The following is an 18090-nucleotide window of genomic DNA, read 5'->3' as shown; positions in this document are numbered from 1 at the left end:
GTCAGAGGGACTCCGGGCAGATGTAGGTGAGGAAGGTGTAGTGCACAGATCTGAGCACCAGGTGGGGGCATAAAAGCTATCAGGTGAAGGCGCACACCTGTGTCAGAGGGACTCTGGGAAGATGCAGGTGACGAAGGTGTAGTGCACAGGTCTGAGCACCAGGTGGCGGTATAACAGCTATCAGGGGAGGGCGCACACCTGTGTCAGAGGGACTCTGGGCAGATGCAGGTGACAAATGTGTAGTGCACAGGTCTGAGCACCAGGTGGTGGTATAACAGCTATCAGGGGAGGGCGCACACCTATGTCAGATGGACTCTGGGCAGATGCAGGTGAGGAAGGTGTAGTGCACAGATCTGAGCAGCAGGTGGCGGTATAACAGCTATCAGTGGAGGGCACACACCTGTGTCAGAGGGACTCTGGGCAGATGCAGGTGAAGAAGGTGTAGTGCAGAGGTCTGAGCACCAGGTGGCGTTATAACAGCTATCAGGGGAGGGTGCACACCTGTGTCAGAGGGACTCCAGGCAGATGCAGGTGAGGAAGGTGTAGTGCACAGGTCTGAGCACCGGGTGGGGGTATAACAGCTAACAGGGGAGGGAGAACACCTGTGTCAGAGGGACTCCAGGCAGATGCAGTTGAAGAAGGTGTAGTGCACAGGTCTGAGCACCAGGTGGGGGTATAACAGCTAACAGGGGAGGGAGAACACCTGTGTCAGAGGGACTCCAGGCAGATGCAGGTGAGGAAGGTGTAGTGCACAGATCTGAGCACCAGGTGGCGGTATAACAGCTATCAGGGGAGGGTGCACACCTGTGTCAGAGGGACTCTGGGAAGATGCAGGTGAGGAAGGTGTAGTGCACAGGTCTGAGCACCAGGTGGGGGCATAACAGCTATCAGGGGAGGGTGCACACATGTCAGGGAGACTCTGGGAAGATGCAGGTGAGGAAGGTGTAGTGCACAGGTCTGAGCACCAGGTGGTGGTATAACAGCTATCAGGGGAGGGCGCACACCTGTGTCAGAGGGACTCTGGGCAGATGCAGGTGATGAAGGTGTAGTGCACAGGTCTGAGCACCAGGTGGCGGTATAACAGCTATCAGTGGAGGGCACACCTGTGTCAGAGGGACTCTGGGCAGATGCAGAAGGTGTAGTGCACAGGTCTGAGCAGCAGGTGGCGTTATAACAGCTATCAGGGCAGGGCGCAAACCTGTGTCAGAGTGACTCCAGGCAGATGCAGGTGAAGAAGGTGTAGTACACAGGTCTGAGCACCAGGTGGCGGTATAACAGCTATCAGGGCAGGGCGCACACCTGTGTCATAAGGACTCCGGGCAGATGCAGGTCAAGGTGTAGTGCACAGGTCTGAGCACCAGGTGGCGGTATAACAGCTATCAGGGGAGGGCGAACACCTGTGTCAGAGGGACTCCAGGCAGATGCAGGTGAGGAAGGTGTAGTGCACAGGTCTGAGAACCGGGTGGGGGTATAACAGCTAACAGGGGAGGGAGAACACCTGTGTCAGAGGGACTTCAGGCAGATGCAGGTGAAGAAGGTGTAGTGCACAGGTCTGAGCACCAGGTGGGGGTGTAACAGCTAACAGGGGAGGGAGAACACCTGTATCAGAGGGACTCCGGGCAGATGCAGGTGAGGAAGGTGTAGTGCACAGGTCTGAGCACCAGGTGGCGGAATAACAGCTATCAGGGGAGGTTGCACACGTGTCAGGGAGACTCTGGGCAGATGCAGGTGAGGAAGGTGTAGTGCACAGGTCTGAGCACCAGGTAATGGTATAACAGCTATCAGGGGAGGGTGCACACGTGTCAGGGAGACTCTGGGCAGATGCATGTGAGGAAGGTGTCGTGCAGAGGTCTGAGCACCAGGTGGTGGTATAACATCTATCAGGGCAGGGAGCACACCTGTGTCAGAGGGACTCCGGGCAGATGCAGGTGAAGAAGGTGTCATGCACAGGTCTGAGCACCAGGTGGCGGAATAACAGCTATCAGAGGAGGGTGCACACATGTGTTACAGTTAGAGGGACTCCAGGCAGATGCAGGTGAGGAAGGTGTAGTGCATATGTCTGAGCACCAGGTGGCGGTGTAACAGCTATCAGAGGAGGGCGCACACCAGTTTCACAGACACTTTTTTGACTTGCAGCAATTAATATACTAATTATTACCTGACAACTGGCAGCTCGTTACCACACAAAGGTAACACTTTATTGCAGACATGCTCAGACTCATTATCAGCCCTTACAGGTGAAAAGGATTAGGGTGAGTGATTGGAGCTTCTGAAGCTATCTTGAAAACATGCAATGTCTGACAGGACATCAAAGGGTACAAAAGCCTGACTGGGAACTGGATTCTGCCTGGATTGTATGGGAGCTGGCAACCTAAATTACTTAAATCCAGAGTGCAGGTGGGGCTCTCCCTCCTGGGAGACAGGTAACTGGGTGAGGGGGGCTCTGTGTATTGGGGCAGTCAGGCCGGTGCAGGTGTGGCCCTCCCTCCTGGGAGACAGGTAACTGGGTCAGGGGGGCTCTGTGTAGCAGGTGGCTGTATATTGTGGCAGTCTGGCTGGTGCAGGTGGGGCCCTCCCTCCTGGGAGACAGGTAACAGGGTGAGGGGGCTCTGTGTAGCAGGTGGCTGTGTATTGGGGCAGTCAGGCCAGTACAGGTGGGGCCCTCCCTCCTGGGAGACAGGTAACATGGTGAGGGGGCTCTGTGTAGCAGGTGGCTGTGTATTGGGGCAGTCAGGCCAGTGCAGGTGGGGCCCTCCCTCCTGGGAGACAGGTAACTGGGTCAGGGGGGCTCTGTGTAGCAGGTGGCTGTATATTGTGGCAGTCTGGCTGGTGCAGGTGGGGCCCTCCCTCCTGGGAGACAGGTAACAGGGTGAGGGGGCTCTGTGTAGCAGGTGGCTGTGTATTGGGGCAGTCAGGCCAGTACAGGTGGGGCCCTCCCTCCTGGGAGAGAGGTAACTGGGTGAGGGGGCTCTGTGTAGCAGGTGGCTGTGTATTGGGGCAGTCAGGCCAGTGCAGGTGGGGCCCTCCCTCCTGGGAGACAGGTAACTGGGTGAGGGGGCTCTGTGTAGCAGGTGGCTGTGTATTGGGGCAGTCAGGCCAGTGCAGGTGGGGCCCTCCCTCCTGGGAGACAGGTAACTGGGTGAGGGGGCTCTGTGTAGCAGGTGGCTGTGTATTGGGGCAGTCAGGCCAGTGCAGGTGGGGCCCTCCCTCCTGGGAGACAGGTAACTGGGTGAGGGGGGCTCTGTGTAACAGGCTGTGTATTGGGGCAGTCAGGCCAGTGCAGGTGGGGCCCTCCCTCCTGGGAGACAGGTAACTGGGTGAGGGGGCTCTGTGTAGCAGGTGGCTGTGTATTGGGGCAGTCAGGCCAGTGCAGGTGGGGCCCTCCCTCCTGGGAGAGAGGTAACTGGGTGAGGGGGCTCTGTGTAGCAGGTGGCTGTGTATTGGGGCAGTCAGGCCAGTGCAGGTGGGGCCCTCCCTCCTGGGAGACAGGTAACATGGTGAGGGGGCTCTGTGTAGCAGGTGGCTGTGTATTGGGGCAGTCAGGCCAGTGCAGGTGGGGCCCTCCCTCCTGGGAGACAGGTAACTGGGTGAGGGGGGCTCTGTGTAGCAGGTGTCTGTGTATTGGGGCAGTCAGGCCGGTGCAGGTGGGGCCCTCCCTCCTGGGAGACAGGTAACTGGGTGAGGGGGGCTCTGTGTAACAGGCTGTGTATTGGGGCAGTCAGGCCAGTGCAGGTGGGGCCTGCCTCACAGAGATAATATATATATATATATATATATATATATATATATATATATATATATATATATTATCAATGCTATATGTAAGGCTCTGCACCTGGTCTTATTCTACAGCACAGCTGCTATATGTAGTGCACCATGCTTAGGCTATTGAGGCCTATCAGATTGTGTTGTAGTCCAGTCATAATGGAGTGGTTGGTTTCTAGATCTACAGGACTAAGATATGGTCATTAGGTCGACATGTCATTAGTTTGACACAAGCATTAGGTCGACTGTGGTTTTTTTTGAGTCGACGTGTGCGGTAACTAGGGCAGTGGTCGCCAGCCCATCGCTCGCAAGCTTCTGGTAGCTCACGGCAGCGATCCGGGTGGCTCGACCACTCTGCAGCCGCCTGTCCCCATTCCCTTTATTACCCGGTGCCAGTTCCCTTCTCCCTCTGATGGGAGGAGAGCACGCATCGCGCGTCTTTCCTACCCCTCACTGTGCATCCTCGTGACTGGGCCATCCGCCAATCAGAGCTCGCAGGCCGGCAGCCAATCAGGAGCCGGCCTGCGAGCTTTGATTGGAGGACGTCCCAGTCACAGGGAAGTGACAGGGGAAGGAGACGCGCGGTGTGCTATGCACTCCTCCCCTCGGTGATATGACAGGACTGCAGGGGGCGGTCCTCTCCCCACTCGGCAACAACAGCTGCTGCTGGGAAATTAGCACTGTGGGGGCATATACATATATATACAGTATATGTGTGTGTGATTCATCGCACTCTACACACCGTCGTAAGGGGCTACGCCCGCACCCCCCGCGCTGGAGCAGCGGGTCTGCCTGCAACTCCCCGGAGCAGCGGGTCTGCCCGCACACGCAGGGAAGGAGGGGGGGGGGAGTGTGGACAGATCCGCTGCTCACGGGGTGGGAGGTGTGGACAGTCCTGCCGCTCTGTGGGTGGGGTGTGTGTGTGGGCATAGCCGCTGCTCCAGCGAGGGCGGTGTGTGCGGGCGGAGGGCGGGCATACACACTGCTCCAGGGGGGGTTGTGCCTGCATACCCACTTTCCTAGGGAGTGTGTGTGCACTGGCAAACCCGCTGCTCACCTACACCAGTTGGCTGTGGTGTATAATGGTGGGTGGGTGTTGTAGCCCTGGCTGTGGGCGGTGTTTTCAAAGGGGGTGTATAATGCTGGTCTATCCCTAGGTGGGGGGGGGGCGGGTTTGTGTATAACGCTGGGCAGGAACTATGTGTGTACAACGCTGTCAATCACTCTTGTAACTCCGCCCAGCGTTATACACACAGGGGATGAGTGACACACACAGGGGATGAGTGACACATCTGGCTAAATATATATCTCTATGTATCTGGCACTGCACTATTGGAGGCATATGTGTATCACACCCCCATTTTCAATGGCAGCACCCGTTTTTCGCACCCAGTACCGCCAGAGAATTTATTTAGAATGGCACCACAATTAGGGGGGCATTGTGTTTATGGCATTACTGTGGGTATTGGGGGCATTGTGTACCTGGCACTGTTGGTGGCACGTGTATATATGGCACAGTGTTTATCAGAGAGGCTGGGGGCATGGCCAGCAGTTTTCAGAGCGCTGGCCATTCCCCCACAGCAGAAAAATGGGGGATGTGTCTTTGCAAGAGTGCCACGAAAGTAGGTCATGCCCCCTCATTTCGACCGCATGCCTCCGGCACCCGCAGATGTCCCTCCTTCTCTGCCTCCAGTGTTGGGAGGTATGTATGCGGCTTATTGGACATTGCAGTGTGTGGCATATTGTGCCTGGGGCATTGCGGTATGTGGCATAATGTGTCAGGGGCATTACAGTGTGTGGCGTAATGTGTAAAGGGCATTATTTAGTTATTAGGCAGAATTCTCTTTTTATCTTAGTAGCTCTTCGCGTGGTTTATTTTGCCGCGAGTAGCTCACGGGCCAAAAAAGGTTGGAGACCACTGCACTAGGGCGTGGTGGGGGACGCAGTGCTACCTTTCAGTCTCCAAGTTTTCTGTTTCGACATTCGTATAAAAAAAACTGTCGACCTACACCCGTGACGACCTTTCTGCATGTCGATCTAACTGCTGGAGACTTAATGACCCATACCCACAGGACTACAGTCACACTGGAAGCCGTGGCACAGATAGTACCGCACAGGTCCACAAGAGGGAGCACTGTGACACATCATGGGATGTGCTGTAATTTCTATAAAGAACTATATGGGGACACAGCTCCTGTACACACAATCTATGGGTCTGTCCCTGGATGGCTTGTCGGTGTACAGTACCGCCGCTGTATGAATGTGGTTATTCTGTATGCATACTGTTTCTCTTCTATCCTGGGCCTTGGTACTGCTGTATGATATATAGTAAGGCGTATAATTCCCACTATCTAGTTTTATGGGGTACATTCAGACAACCGCACAATACCACTTGTGTGTAATTATTAGGCTTCCATACTCGGTGGCGTAGTGGTAAGCATTACAATCTCACAGCATTGGGGTTATAAATTCGATTCCCTTGTAAGGCATTATCTGTGTGGAGTTTATATGTTCTCCCATAACACTCCCCAAAAACATTAGTAGGTTAGATTCTTCATTTTTGGAAGGAGCCAATTAACCTACCAGTATATGTTTGGCGTATAGGAGGACACTGGAGGAATCCCACGCAAGCATGGGGAGAACATGCAGACTCCACACATGGCCATGGTGGGACTCCAGCCCATGTCCTCAGTGCTGTGATGTAGAAATGCAAACACGTACACCAGTGGTTCCCAACCCTGGTCCTTAAGTACCCCCAACAGTGCACATTTTCCAGGTCTCTACACAGAATCACAGGTGAAATAATTAGCTCCACCTGTGGATCTTTTAAAATGTGCAAAGAGTAATGAGTGCACCTGCCGGGTGACCTGGAATACGTGTACTGTTGGGGGTACTTGAGGACCAGGGTTGGGAATCACTGCCTTACACCTTCTTTACTACCCTGTGACAGTCTGGGGGGCGCTGTATTTGATGTACTACTGTATGCATGATGAGATGAGAGGCCCATTGTAGCCATATCTCCTAGTCCAGAAATGGAGATGTTCTGCAGGAAATGCACGTACACCCCATCTCCCCCAGCAGCGGTGGATGTGACCGTGAAGAGGTGCGCCTCCTGCCCCGAGACGTCCCGACCAGTGGTGACTCTGCGCGAACGCAGGGAACAGCGGCGGCTGCTGGACGGATTACTGCGGCGCAAGAAGGTCGGTAAATGGGTTTCTAGTGGAAAATGGAAGTCTTATGATGACATCACGTTCCTGCCTGTGACACCACAGCGCCTGGGAGACCTGGACCACACGGAAGGTAAAATAAGCCCCCAAACATGGCACAGGAGAATATACAGTGTTCCTGTAATGCAGCATATACTGTACCCATGTCAAGACCAGGCAACCTAGGGCCCAGCGGGCAGTTCCGGAACCAGACTAGGAGTATGACCAATGTATGAGAGACGAGGTCCCAGATGGCCTCTCCTGGGTGCATCACTCTGCAGCGTGGTCCCAGGTCCTCGCGTGCCCCCTCCCCCAGGTTACAAGGACCGTCCTATTGTAGCAGAGTTTATATAAAGGATTAGGGGGATTAGTGTGGCGGTAACACACCTCACAGGAAAGATTGTGTTTTCATGTGATCACTAAAGATGACAGAGAGAAGAGTTAAAGTGTTTTATAACAGGATTACCCTCTCCACAGCACAGGAGGTGGAGGACTCCGCGCTACCAAACAAATACAGGCAGGATCTGTGTAACAAAGAGATTAGCTCTCTGCAACAATGGCCGCTGGTCGGAGTCCAGTCCTGCCATGGCCGGCGTTGTGTGGCCTAGAGATCCACGTACTGATAGACGCCACGGGACTTAGTGGGTCGGATACTGCGTCCCCTGTCCTGTTACTGTCCTATAGACACTAGGGAGACATGGGAACTTATGCCTGGTATAGGTGCCGCCCATTTTGGCGATGTCCAGCAGGTACATGAGGTTCCAGGTTGGCAGCACTGTGAGGATGGGTTCCATGCCATTAGTGTAGACTAATTCCCTCAGAAGGCTGGACAATGGTGGATGGCTATGATTTGTATCTTGCAGGGTCTGACCTTGCTGGTTCCAAAGTCTACAATAACCCCCTGTACCAACCTCCTGCCAGTAAGATGGCTCGCCTTATGCCCGACGTGGAATCCCCACTCCATGCCTCAGCTGGGCCTGCTCCCAGCACCTCCAGCCACAGACCGGCCCAGGAGAGGACCAGAAAGGAGGCACCGACTCACACAGCCCCTGCTGCCCAGGAGCCCAGGTATGAGGGATGTGTGTGGACCACAGTGAAGCAGCCATGATGTTGGGGATGTGTGGCTGGTATATCTTATAGGGTAAAGGTTCTCAGCTCACATTTTGGGGTATGGCGCAGCTGCTGGGTTTCTCCTCAGTTGGCCTAGTAGAGCTCTGGGCCGCGTTGTGGAAGCCGGAGAATGGTGAGGTTATTTTGCAGTTCCTCAGAGAGTCTTGATATGTGATCAATTCATTGATCTGAGCTTCTCTGCTGATCGTTGTGTTTCTCTACTTAGCTTTATTGCAAGACTAATGAAGAAGGATTCTGGTCGATTTAAACGGAAGGAGTCCAAGTTTGTGCACACACGTTAGTATGGCTCAGCTTTCTGGGGGACTCCACATGTTGTCTTTCTGGGGTTCATGTTTAGGAATATATATATATATATAATTTTTTTTTTTTTTGTCATTTTGTTCAGAGCCCCTTTATCAAGACTACTGTGTGTATTACACAAATGGGGCCCCCGGCCTCTCCCCAACAGTCTTCTCCCTGGACGTGTCTCTCTCGTTTGCTGGTTTAGTATCCTCTTCTCTGCTCAGGGTGCACCACAGTGACATAAGCCGCCGACATTATTCATCGTCTCTGTGGCAGGAGCTACCAGAGGTGAAGGGGAAAGGAATTGTGGAGACTATCAGCCCTCAGCAGAAGCATCTCCAGGAGGTAAGTGGTGGTGAGGTGATGATCTTAGGATACACGTCAATGATTTCTAAAGAGTGGTCATATGGGACCAACATTATTGAAAGTAAGGTACCGTAACATCTCCTGGAATAGATGGCAGGGGTATCCTTTATCAATCATCTCACCTAGACCATAGCTTACTTGGCACAAACCTGGAAATTAGGAGGAACAAAGTAGCACTCCCTGTATCAAACTTGATCATCCCCAGTGCTGGAGAGTCTCACTAGTCATGGTACCCAGACTGCCAGTGGTCCAACGCATCCCAGAACTCCCAAGCCTGGTCACTGAGTTACTGGTGGCATTCTAAACCTAAGTACAAGCCTCCATTACTCCCCCATAATTCCCTACAGACCTAAAAAAGTCACTAATTGTGGTGGCCTGGAACCCATTGGCAGAACACTGACTTCTGCCGTGTTTTGTCTGTCGTTCTCCCGTCTGATACGCAGTTCTTGCCATTCTTCCGACAGGCTATATTTGAGGTGGTGACGTCAGAGGCCTCCTACCAGCGAAGCCTGTCTGTAGTCATCAGTCACTTCCAGAAATCGCGCAAGCTCTCAGAATGCCTTTTCATCTCTGACCAGCACACGCTGTTCTCTAATCTCCCCAGTGTCCGGGCGGTCAGTGAGAGGTGAGTGTATGTGAATGGGATTTATTATAACCGATCTCTCTTTAGCTCTGATAAATTGTTGCCTTCACGCTCTTTGATGTCTTCAGCTTCTTGCTGGATTTAGAGGAAGGTCTGGAGAGGGACGTATTCCTGTCTAGCATTGGAGAGCGGGTCCTGAGACACTGTCCCGATTTCCATCGAGTCTACATACCCTACGTTACCAACCAGATGTACCAAGAGAGGCTTATGCAGCAGTTGGTGTAAGTCGGGGCCTAGAAGACCTATATTATGTACCACATCCATCCTACACGCCTCCCATGCCAACACGGCCTTATCCAAACTAAATCAGAGAACCTATATATATCTGATACTTCTCTGCTCACATGAGGTCTTCAGTGCTGGGTGCCTTGTTTCCCCACACTACTTCTTCCCAAGATCTGAGCTAAGGAGATTCTTCTCAGAACACAGTATATGGGTTCTGGGCTCTATGACATTTTATTCCTCTTATATCGTTTTATGACAGCCGAGAGAATGGAAAGTTCCTGCAGGTTCTCAAGAAACTAGAGGAGCAGCCGGTGTGCAAGAGGCAACTCCTGAAATCCTTCCTGGTCCTCCCATTTCAACGTATAACTCGACTGAAGATCCTGCTGGAGGTGGGGAGCAGTCGGCCTGTCAAGATGGACGTTTGCTGATGTATTTGTTTCTAATGGGATTTTGTTTTCCTTCTTGCAGAATATCCTGAGGTTATCGCAGAGTGAGTCGGCGTTGGCGTCTTCTGTCAGGAATGCTGTGTCGGCAGTTGGGCAGGTGAGAGCAGAGCAACAGTCTAGGAACCACATCGGCAAATGTCAACATAAAACTGTATTGAGTGTACTGTGTCCCCTCACTGTGCTCAACACTTATATTCTCTCTATGCGCACTGGGATGGTAAAGTTGGTTTGAAAAAAAAAAAAAACCTCACCCGCAGTTTCCACGTGTCGACCAATAGTGGTGTTGTGTAAGTCACCCACTGACTGGCGTTTCCTGTGTGCAGATTGTGTCGCAGTGTAACGAGGGGGTGAGGTGCATGGTGCAGACAGAGGAGCTGATCGTACTAGAGAAGCAGATGGATTTCCACAACATGAAGGTCAGGACTGTTTATCTCTTTGCCAGTCACGATGAGCGATACAAATTTACCTGCAGCGGCTTGTCCTAACATACATGTAAACCTTGCTAGAAATCTGCACTTTCATTAATGATGCTTTAGCATTGCATGTTAATTAGTATGGCACATAAATCACCATTGTATGTAAATTTGTATTAAGGCGCCGTATGGACCACACCTGGATTTCATGTCCAAAACGAAATCCAACAAGAACCAGTTTTCTGGCGCTGAAACTTTTTACGTTTTCTGGAATCTGTTCAGAGAACTGCAGGGGTGACATATGTACTGTATGGACGACTTCATTGCCGTGCCGGGCTGTATGGATGGAAGACGTCATTGCAGCGCTGGGCTGTATGTATGGAAGACGTCATTGCCGCGCTGGGCTGTATGTATGGAAGACGTCATTGCCGTGCCGGGCTGTATGTATGGAAGACTTCATTGCCGTGCCGGGCTGTATGTATGGAAGACTTCATTGCTGTGCCGGGCTGTATGTATGGAAGACTTCATTGCTGTGCCGGGCTGTATGTATGGAAGACTTCATTGCTGTGCCGGGCTGTATGTATGGAAGACGTCATTGCTGTGCCGGGCTGTATGCATGGAAGACGTCATTGCCGCGCAAGGCTGTATGCATGGAAGACGTCATTGCCGCGCTAGGCTGTATGGATGGAAGACGTCATTGCCGCGCTAGGCTGTATGGATGGAAGACGTCATTGCCGCGCTAGGCTGTATGGATGGAAGACGTCATTGCCTCGCTAGGCTGTATGGATGGAAGACGTCATTGCCGCGCTAGGCTGTATGGATGGAAGACGTCTTTGCCGCGCTGGGCTGTATGGATGGAAGACGTCATTGCCGCGCTGGGCTGTATGGATGGAAGACGTCATTGCCGCGCTGGGCTGTATGGATGGAAGACGTCATTGCCACGCTAGGCTGTATGGATGGAAGACGTCATTGTCAGGCTGTATTGTAACTCCAGTTCCTCTTGTGTTTTGTAGTCTGTTCCGCTGGTCTCCCGTGGACGTGTCCTCATCACACATGGAGAACTGGTGAGAATATTCTTCCAGGACCCGGGAATCGGTCACAGGCCGCACCTCAGTAGCAAACACATCTACCTCCATCTCTTCAGTGATCTGCTGCTTCTGTCCTGCAGAGCGGAGTAAGTGTTGTGGGGTGGGGGTGCGGGATTCACCATTGAGGTTTCTGTGGTATTATTTAATCCATACAGACTTCTAACGGATATCCTGAGTATGTCGTGTATGTGGGGGTGCATGTATTTGTTTTCTGTAGTGTAATAACCACCCCTAAGGGACTGGTCTAATTTCCAAACTACTTGTGTCACCGCAAATCCCTCTGTGGTAAATAGGAAAACGGCTCTGTGTGACGCTGGTAACGCCTCATCAGCCACGGGTGTCATTTACACGCTCCCCTTCTCTCCCCAGCACCGGACGCTTCTTGGTGACTGATTATGCCAGAAGAGGGCAGGTGAAAGCGGACCATGTGAAAGCCAAGGCTCTCGGCCTACCCAGCCTGGTTTTCCTGCTACGCCTGAGACAGACCGATGGCGGCCCAAGCTGTGAGATCATCCTGCAGGCCCCCAGCGAGTGAGTAAGCTGCCGCAGATCTAATAAACTCTTATTGAGATGTGTGTGCTATTGGTGGTAGGGTGCAGAGTATAATGGCAGCCCAGGTGCACTACACAGCCCAAGTGCGCACCCTGGTGTCTGTACAGCGATGCACAGGATGGCGTAGAGATGAAGAGGAAGTCACAATGTAATAGTTGTATCTAACATAACAAGATGGCTCCGTGTATGGTAGCCATCTTGTTACAGAATAAAGCTTCAGTAAAAGGAGTGTTCTTGAAAATAGGGCAATCCAAACTTCATATCTGATGGAGATGGTAGATAAGAGGAATAATTGGATACTATAAAGTCCTGGTTACATAGGGGGTAGCTAGTGTGTAATAACTGCGCAGTACAAATATCCCCACTTCTGCCACCAGTGGCGGAAAAGGGAAGTGCGGCTCGCCGGGGTGGAGGAAACTGATTGGCAGTACTCTTCCTGGTGGCATTATTAGGTTTATCCTGTGTTTCCCTGTGATCTAGGCGTGAGAAGGAGAACTGGATATCTCAGATCACCAAGCAGATGTCGCTGGACGTGAGCTGCTGAGTGTCGGGGGCCCAGGCCCGTGCATTGCTGAGGGTGAGTCCTATTCTGTCGCTTACTCCTCCTCTAATACACAAATACAACTCTGTGCATACTATACACCCCTCAGGTGGTAACGGGGGAACACTCTGTCTTCACTGTTCGGTCACGTACTACAAATAGCAGCACTCCCTAGTTCCCAGGGCTATTTTTATATCGCTCCCTGCTGTGTTTATTCACCCAGCACAGGTGTCCGGAGGCTTCCAGTCTTTGCACAATGGGTGTATACAGTCCCTGGGTCCCAGCCTGCCCGGAATAACACACCACAGATATAATGACAATGGTTCCCTGATAACTTCCTCTGCCATATAAAGCACCGCAATCTGCTGCTCTCCACTGAAGTGTTCCCAGCAGAACACTGATGCGGAGTGTGCAGGACGGGTCTGTGAGAAGGGCCTGCAGCTACTGTCCACTCAGCTGACATTAAGCTGTCTGTCCTTAAGCAATTTACTAACAAGCCTGAAATTGAGAGCAGGCACTTGTCAAACATTTCACAGCGGTGTCACAGGAAACGGGCAAACAAAGGTTTGTCACACTGAAGCTGCGGAACAGGAGCTGTCTGCTCTGTAACTTGTCATTTCATGGCAATGGGTCTGATCCGTCCCCGGTACGGGCTGCTAAAGCGGCGGCATAAAATATAGGATATAACGGGTTCTCAGACAGTGCAGGTTTTCAGAATATCCCTGCTTGTGCACAGGTGATTAAATACATTCATTCAGATGACACCATCTTTACGCATAGTTGCCTCCCCTCCTGCATTCTGCAGGAGACTCCCTGACATAGCAGCAATCTCCCTCTCTCCCTCATTAGTCTAGCAATCTCCCTCATGTCACCTTACCCACATTACACTGTTAGGAACGAGAGACCATCAGCGCCATTTCCCAGCACTTTACCAAGTATAGTAGCTCTTACTAACTGCTTTGGGGCTCATCTATATTTTTTATATGATGTTATTTTAAAATATTCCTCTTAGATGTAGCAGTACACACCCACGCTTCTAGGTGCCACGTTCACAACCTTTTTCACAATTTCTCCATATATGGATCTAGACAGACCCATTGGGTGGAGCATGACACCCCCCCCTCAATGGGGCGCTGTGCAAAATTCTCATCCCAACTATAATCTCCCTGAAACTAGTTTTCAAAAGTAGGCAAGTATGTCTTTACCCTAACCATAGCTATCCTTAAAACCTGGATAGTTAGGGTGTTTCTAGGGCTGCATGGTGGAACCTCTAGCACAGCGATCAACCTTTTTACCGGGTGGCACACAAAATAAGATTTTAAAATTGCCAAGGAACACCATGAGATTTCCACAGGAAAATACAAACAATATATTGGTCCCAATATATAAAACCATTACACTGGTCCCCACAGGTAACAAAAATAAATTGTCCTCTTACAATGAAAAGAAGAGACCAGTAAATATCAGTTGACCTGGTGGTGGCGGCTGTAAGCTGGTTTGGGCACCTCTAGATCCGGGGGCACACTTGAGAACAGCTCGAGGCACACAAGTTGAAAGATGCTGCTCTAGCATATAATATAAATGCCTTTACAATTCCCAAATCTGTTCACGCTGTAAAATCCAGCTACGGTTATAACGTACCCGCTAATTAGCAGAGTGGGTCTGGCAATGGCTGACGTTATTTTACAGGGGTCATTCTGAGATATTGATCGTCTTCATGCCGGGGTCAGCAACCTTTTCGACCGTGATTTCCTCTGGAAGATTCTGGACGTTACCCTGCAGGATTTTAGGTGATGGGCCGCCCTGAGGAATACCTGAACGTTGCTGCCGCTGGTTTGGATACGCAGACTCCATGTTATCGGTAGGACTCTCTGGATGGAACGTTTGGCACATTCTGGATATTTCCAGTGAGGAGCGGAGGATTAGGTCATGTTTTCCAGCTCTGGTGGCATTCTCTGTCCAGAGTCCTATCGCTTCCAGATTCCTGTCATCATGGACTGGTGTGCGGAGCAGGTCCCCATTCGCGGGCTTGCTTATCTCCTATAAGGTCGCTCTGTCTATTGTACATAGAGGGTGGTGGATCGGACTAATGACCCCGTGTTACATATATAATTACACAGACTATGGGGCAGACGTATTAAGGTCGGTGAAGTGATAAAGTGTCTGGTTTTCATCACCGGCCAATCAGCTCCTAACTGTAAAGTTACAGGTTTAGTTTAAAAAATGACAGTTAGGAGCTGATTGGCCGGTGATAAAAACCAGACACTTTATCACTTCACAGAGCTTAATAAATCTACCCCTATGTCCTCTCCTCGTACCTGTTGTATATATCCAATCGTAATAATATAAAGATTGATGTAGCGCGCTCCTGGCGGTGGTGCCCGTGTAGCGTGCTCCTGGCGGCGGTGCTACCGATTTTATGTTTTGTTGATAAATAAACACGGTCTTATAGACTGGTCTCTGTGTAATGTATATTGCTACAATGTGACTCACACAGTGTAATATGCAGGTTTCATAGGGGGCCCTGATGATGGGTGGTCACATGTGTTCCAAGTGTTTCCCACTCAGGATCTAGAGAAGACTCGGATAATCACCCGGGCACAGCATAGTGGGTGTTATACACATTTCCTATGTTGACAGTGGCTGGGGAGAGGAACCACACCAGAATATTCCGATCATGGGCGGATTGGGATTTTACAATGGAAATTTCCATTAAGTGGACCCCCTAACACGCCCACATTGCCTGCCTGCCACCCCCTAACACGCCCACATTGCCAGCCTAACCATACCTCCCAGCATTCTGGTACATAGACTCGGGACACTGCATAGCCCAAAAAGGGGTGTGACCTCAGGCAATAGGGGTGTGGCTTTGCAGAATTGTAGGGATTGTAAAGCCACAGTGCCATCTCTCTGCTGTGGGGGTATGGCCAGTGTTCTGACAGCTGCTAGCCATACCCCCCTCTCTGTCTGTTACCCCCCCCCCCCCCCCCCCACACACACACACACACACACACACACACACACACACACACACACACACACACACACACACACACACACACACACACACACACACACACACACACACACACACACACACACACTTTATTGACCCATTATCCCCTAGGGAAGACATGTCCAAACTCCTCCCAGATAAAGCCCATTACCACATTTATATGTAATACACCACATTCCTGCACCTAACCTCAAAGCTCTGTGTTTCACTTACAAAACCCTTTACTAAATAACACTGGCATACCCGGAATTCAAACCATTAACCTGTTGCGTTCCAGTTAAACCTCCTACTCACTGACTGCAATACTACAGGCCATGGGTTCAAATTCTGGGTATGTCGCCATCTTGTAGTGAAGGGCAATGTGACCGACTAACAGGGCTCTCAAGTAGAATGTTCTATAGGATTTAGTGACAGAAGTGGCGGGGGAAGGAAACGGCAGTAGGGGCTGGCAGGCATCAAAGAGGAGGCATCCCTGACCCTGCTGCGCTATGTGCAGCGGTGTCCCCCGCACCACCCTAGTTATTGCCCTGCTCGGATTATAAAACTCTACTTGAAGACCTCCAGGAAGCGAGGGGCAGATTATTAAGATTGGAGAAGAGATAAACTGGAGATAAAGTGGAGAAAAGGTAAAAGGAGATAAAGCACCAGCCAATAAGCTGTGTTTGAAAAAGGCAGTTGGGAGTTGATTGGCTGCTGCTTTATCTCCAGTTTATCACTTCTCCTTCTTCTGCTTAATAAATCTGGCCCTCAGCTTCTATGTAGCAAGCCTAGGAGAGTGCTACAGTACTAATCAGCTCGTGTAACCAGCTTATCACTCTCCAAGGCTTAGAACATGGACCTCTTGAAGACTATTGCTCCGATACACAGAATATCCGCATTGCCCAGAACAGCGCCGGCTCCCGATTCCTTTGCATGTGAGAAAGATGTATTTGTTGCAACATGTATGTAAAACCCCGGTCACCAGGCATCTGCTACGCCGTGCCCGCCTCTGGTGCAACAGAATCCGCAGCATGGCCTGTGTCATCAACCGCAAGCGCGTTCTCATAAGCCGAGTACAAGAGCTCCTAGTGCAGTGGTCAGGGAACCCGGTCCTCATTACCCCACGCGGTGCATGTTGTACAGCAGTGGTCAGGGAACCCGGTCCTCATTACCCCACGCGGTGCATGTTGTACAGCAGTGGTCAGGGAACCCGGTCCTCATTACCCCACGCAGTGCATGTTGTACAGCAGTGGTCAGGGAACCCGGTCCTCATTACCCCACGCGGTGCATGTTGTACAGCAGTGGTCAGGGAACCCGGTCCTCATTACCCCACGCGGTGCATGTTGTACAGCAGTGGTCAGGGAACCCGGTCCTCATTACCCCACGCGGTGCATGTTGTACAGCAGTGGTCAGGGAACCCGGTCCTCATTACCCCACGCGGTGCATGTTGTACAGCAGTGGTCAGGGAACCCGGTCCTCATTACCCCACGCAGTGCATGTTGTACAGCAGTGGTCAGGGAACCCGGTCCTCATTACCCCACGCGGTGCATGTTGTACAGCAGTGGTCAGGGAACCCGGTCCTCATTACCCCACGCGGTGCATGTTGTACAGCAGTGGTCAGGGAACCCGGTCCTCAGGCCCCCACGCAGTGCATGTTGTACAGCAGTGGTCAGGGAACCCGGTCCTCATTACCCCACGCAGTGCATGTTGTACAGCAGTGGTCAGGGAACCCGGTCCTCATTACCCCACGCATTGCATGTTGTACAGCAGTGGTCAGGGAACCCGGTCCTCAGGACCCCACGCAGTGCATGTTGTACAGCAGTGGTCAGGGAACCCGGTCCTCATTACCCCACGCAGTGCATGTTGTACAGCAGTGGTCAGGGAACCCGGTCCTCATTACCCCGCGCAGTGCATGTTGTACAGCAGTGGTCAGGGAACCCGGTCCTCATTACCCCACGCAGTGCATGTTGTACAGCAGTGGTCAGGGAACCCGGTCCTCAGGACCCCGCGCAGTGCATGTTGTACAGCAGTGGTCAGGGAACCCGGTCCTCGTTACCCCACGCAGTGCATGTTGTACAGCAGTGGTCAGGGAACCCGGTCCTCATTACCCCGCGCGGTGCATGTTGTACAGCAGTGGTCAGGGAACCCGGTCCTCAGGACCCCGCGCAGTGCATGTTGTACAGCAGTGGTCAGGGAACCCGGTCCTCGTTACCCCACGCAGTGCATGTTGTACAGCAGTGGTCAGGGAACCCGGTCCTCATTACCCCACGCAGTGCATGTTGTACAGCAGTGGTCAGGGAACCCGGTCCTCATTACCCCACGCAGTGCATGTTGTACAGCAGTGGTCAGGGAACCCGGTCCTCATTACCCCGCGCAGTGCATGTTGTACAGCAGTGGTCAGGGAACCCGGTCCTCATTACCCCACGCAGTGCATGTT

At 51.9% G+C, this 18090-nt stretch overlaps 1 protein-coding gene across 3 annotated transcripts; it reads left to right on the top strand.

Moving 5' to 3' along the window:
- Window positions 1–2329: 2329 nt before the first annotated feature.
- Window positions 2330–14512, top strand: LOC146041957 (rho guanine nucleotide exchange factor 19-like). 3 transcript variants are annotated; one of them, XM_083161831.1, is made up of 14 exons: window positions 2330–2397; window positions 2565–2590; window positions 7835–8039; window positions 8308–8378; window positions 8488–8729; window positions 9215–9375; window positions 9462–9614; window positions 9878–10007; window positions 10087–10161; window positions 10388–10480; window positions 11491–11651; window positions 11935–12096; window positions 12598–12694; window positions 14348–14512. In XM_083161831.1, exons 1-13 carry the CDS (start codon window positions 2357–2359, stop codon window positions 12659–12661), a joined length of 1584 nt encoding a protein of 527 aa, XP_083017957.1. In that variant the 5' UTR covers window positions 2330–2356; the 3' UTR covers window positions 12662–12694; window positions 14348–14512. The 3 variants fall into 3 exon arrangements, with proteins under 3 accessions (XP_083017957.1, XP_083017956.1, XP_083017958.1); XM_083161830.1 differs by lacking the exon at window positions 2565–2590 and adding an exon at window positions 6796–7065 and having other exon boundaries at window positions 2338–2397; XM_083161832.1 differs by lacking the exons at window positions 2330–2397; window positions 2565–2590 and adding exons at window positions 3579–3670; window positions 6791–7065.
- Window positions 14513–18090: the final 3578 nt, after the last annotated feature.

The sequence above is a fragment of the Crinia signifera genome, chromosome 19, assembly GCF_055691185.1.
Source record: "Crinia signifera chromosome 19, ASM5569118v1, whole genome shotgun sequence".
Taxonomy (NCBI): Eukaryota; Metazoa; Chordata; class Amphibia; order Anura; family Myobatrachidae; genus Crinia; species Crinia signifera.
Note: the sequence above shows the minus strand (reverse complement) of the source record. Positions and strands in the feature narration are given on the sequence as shown.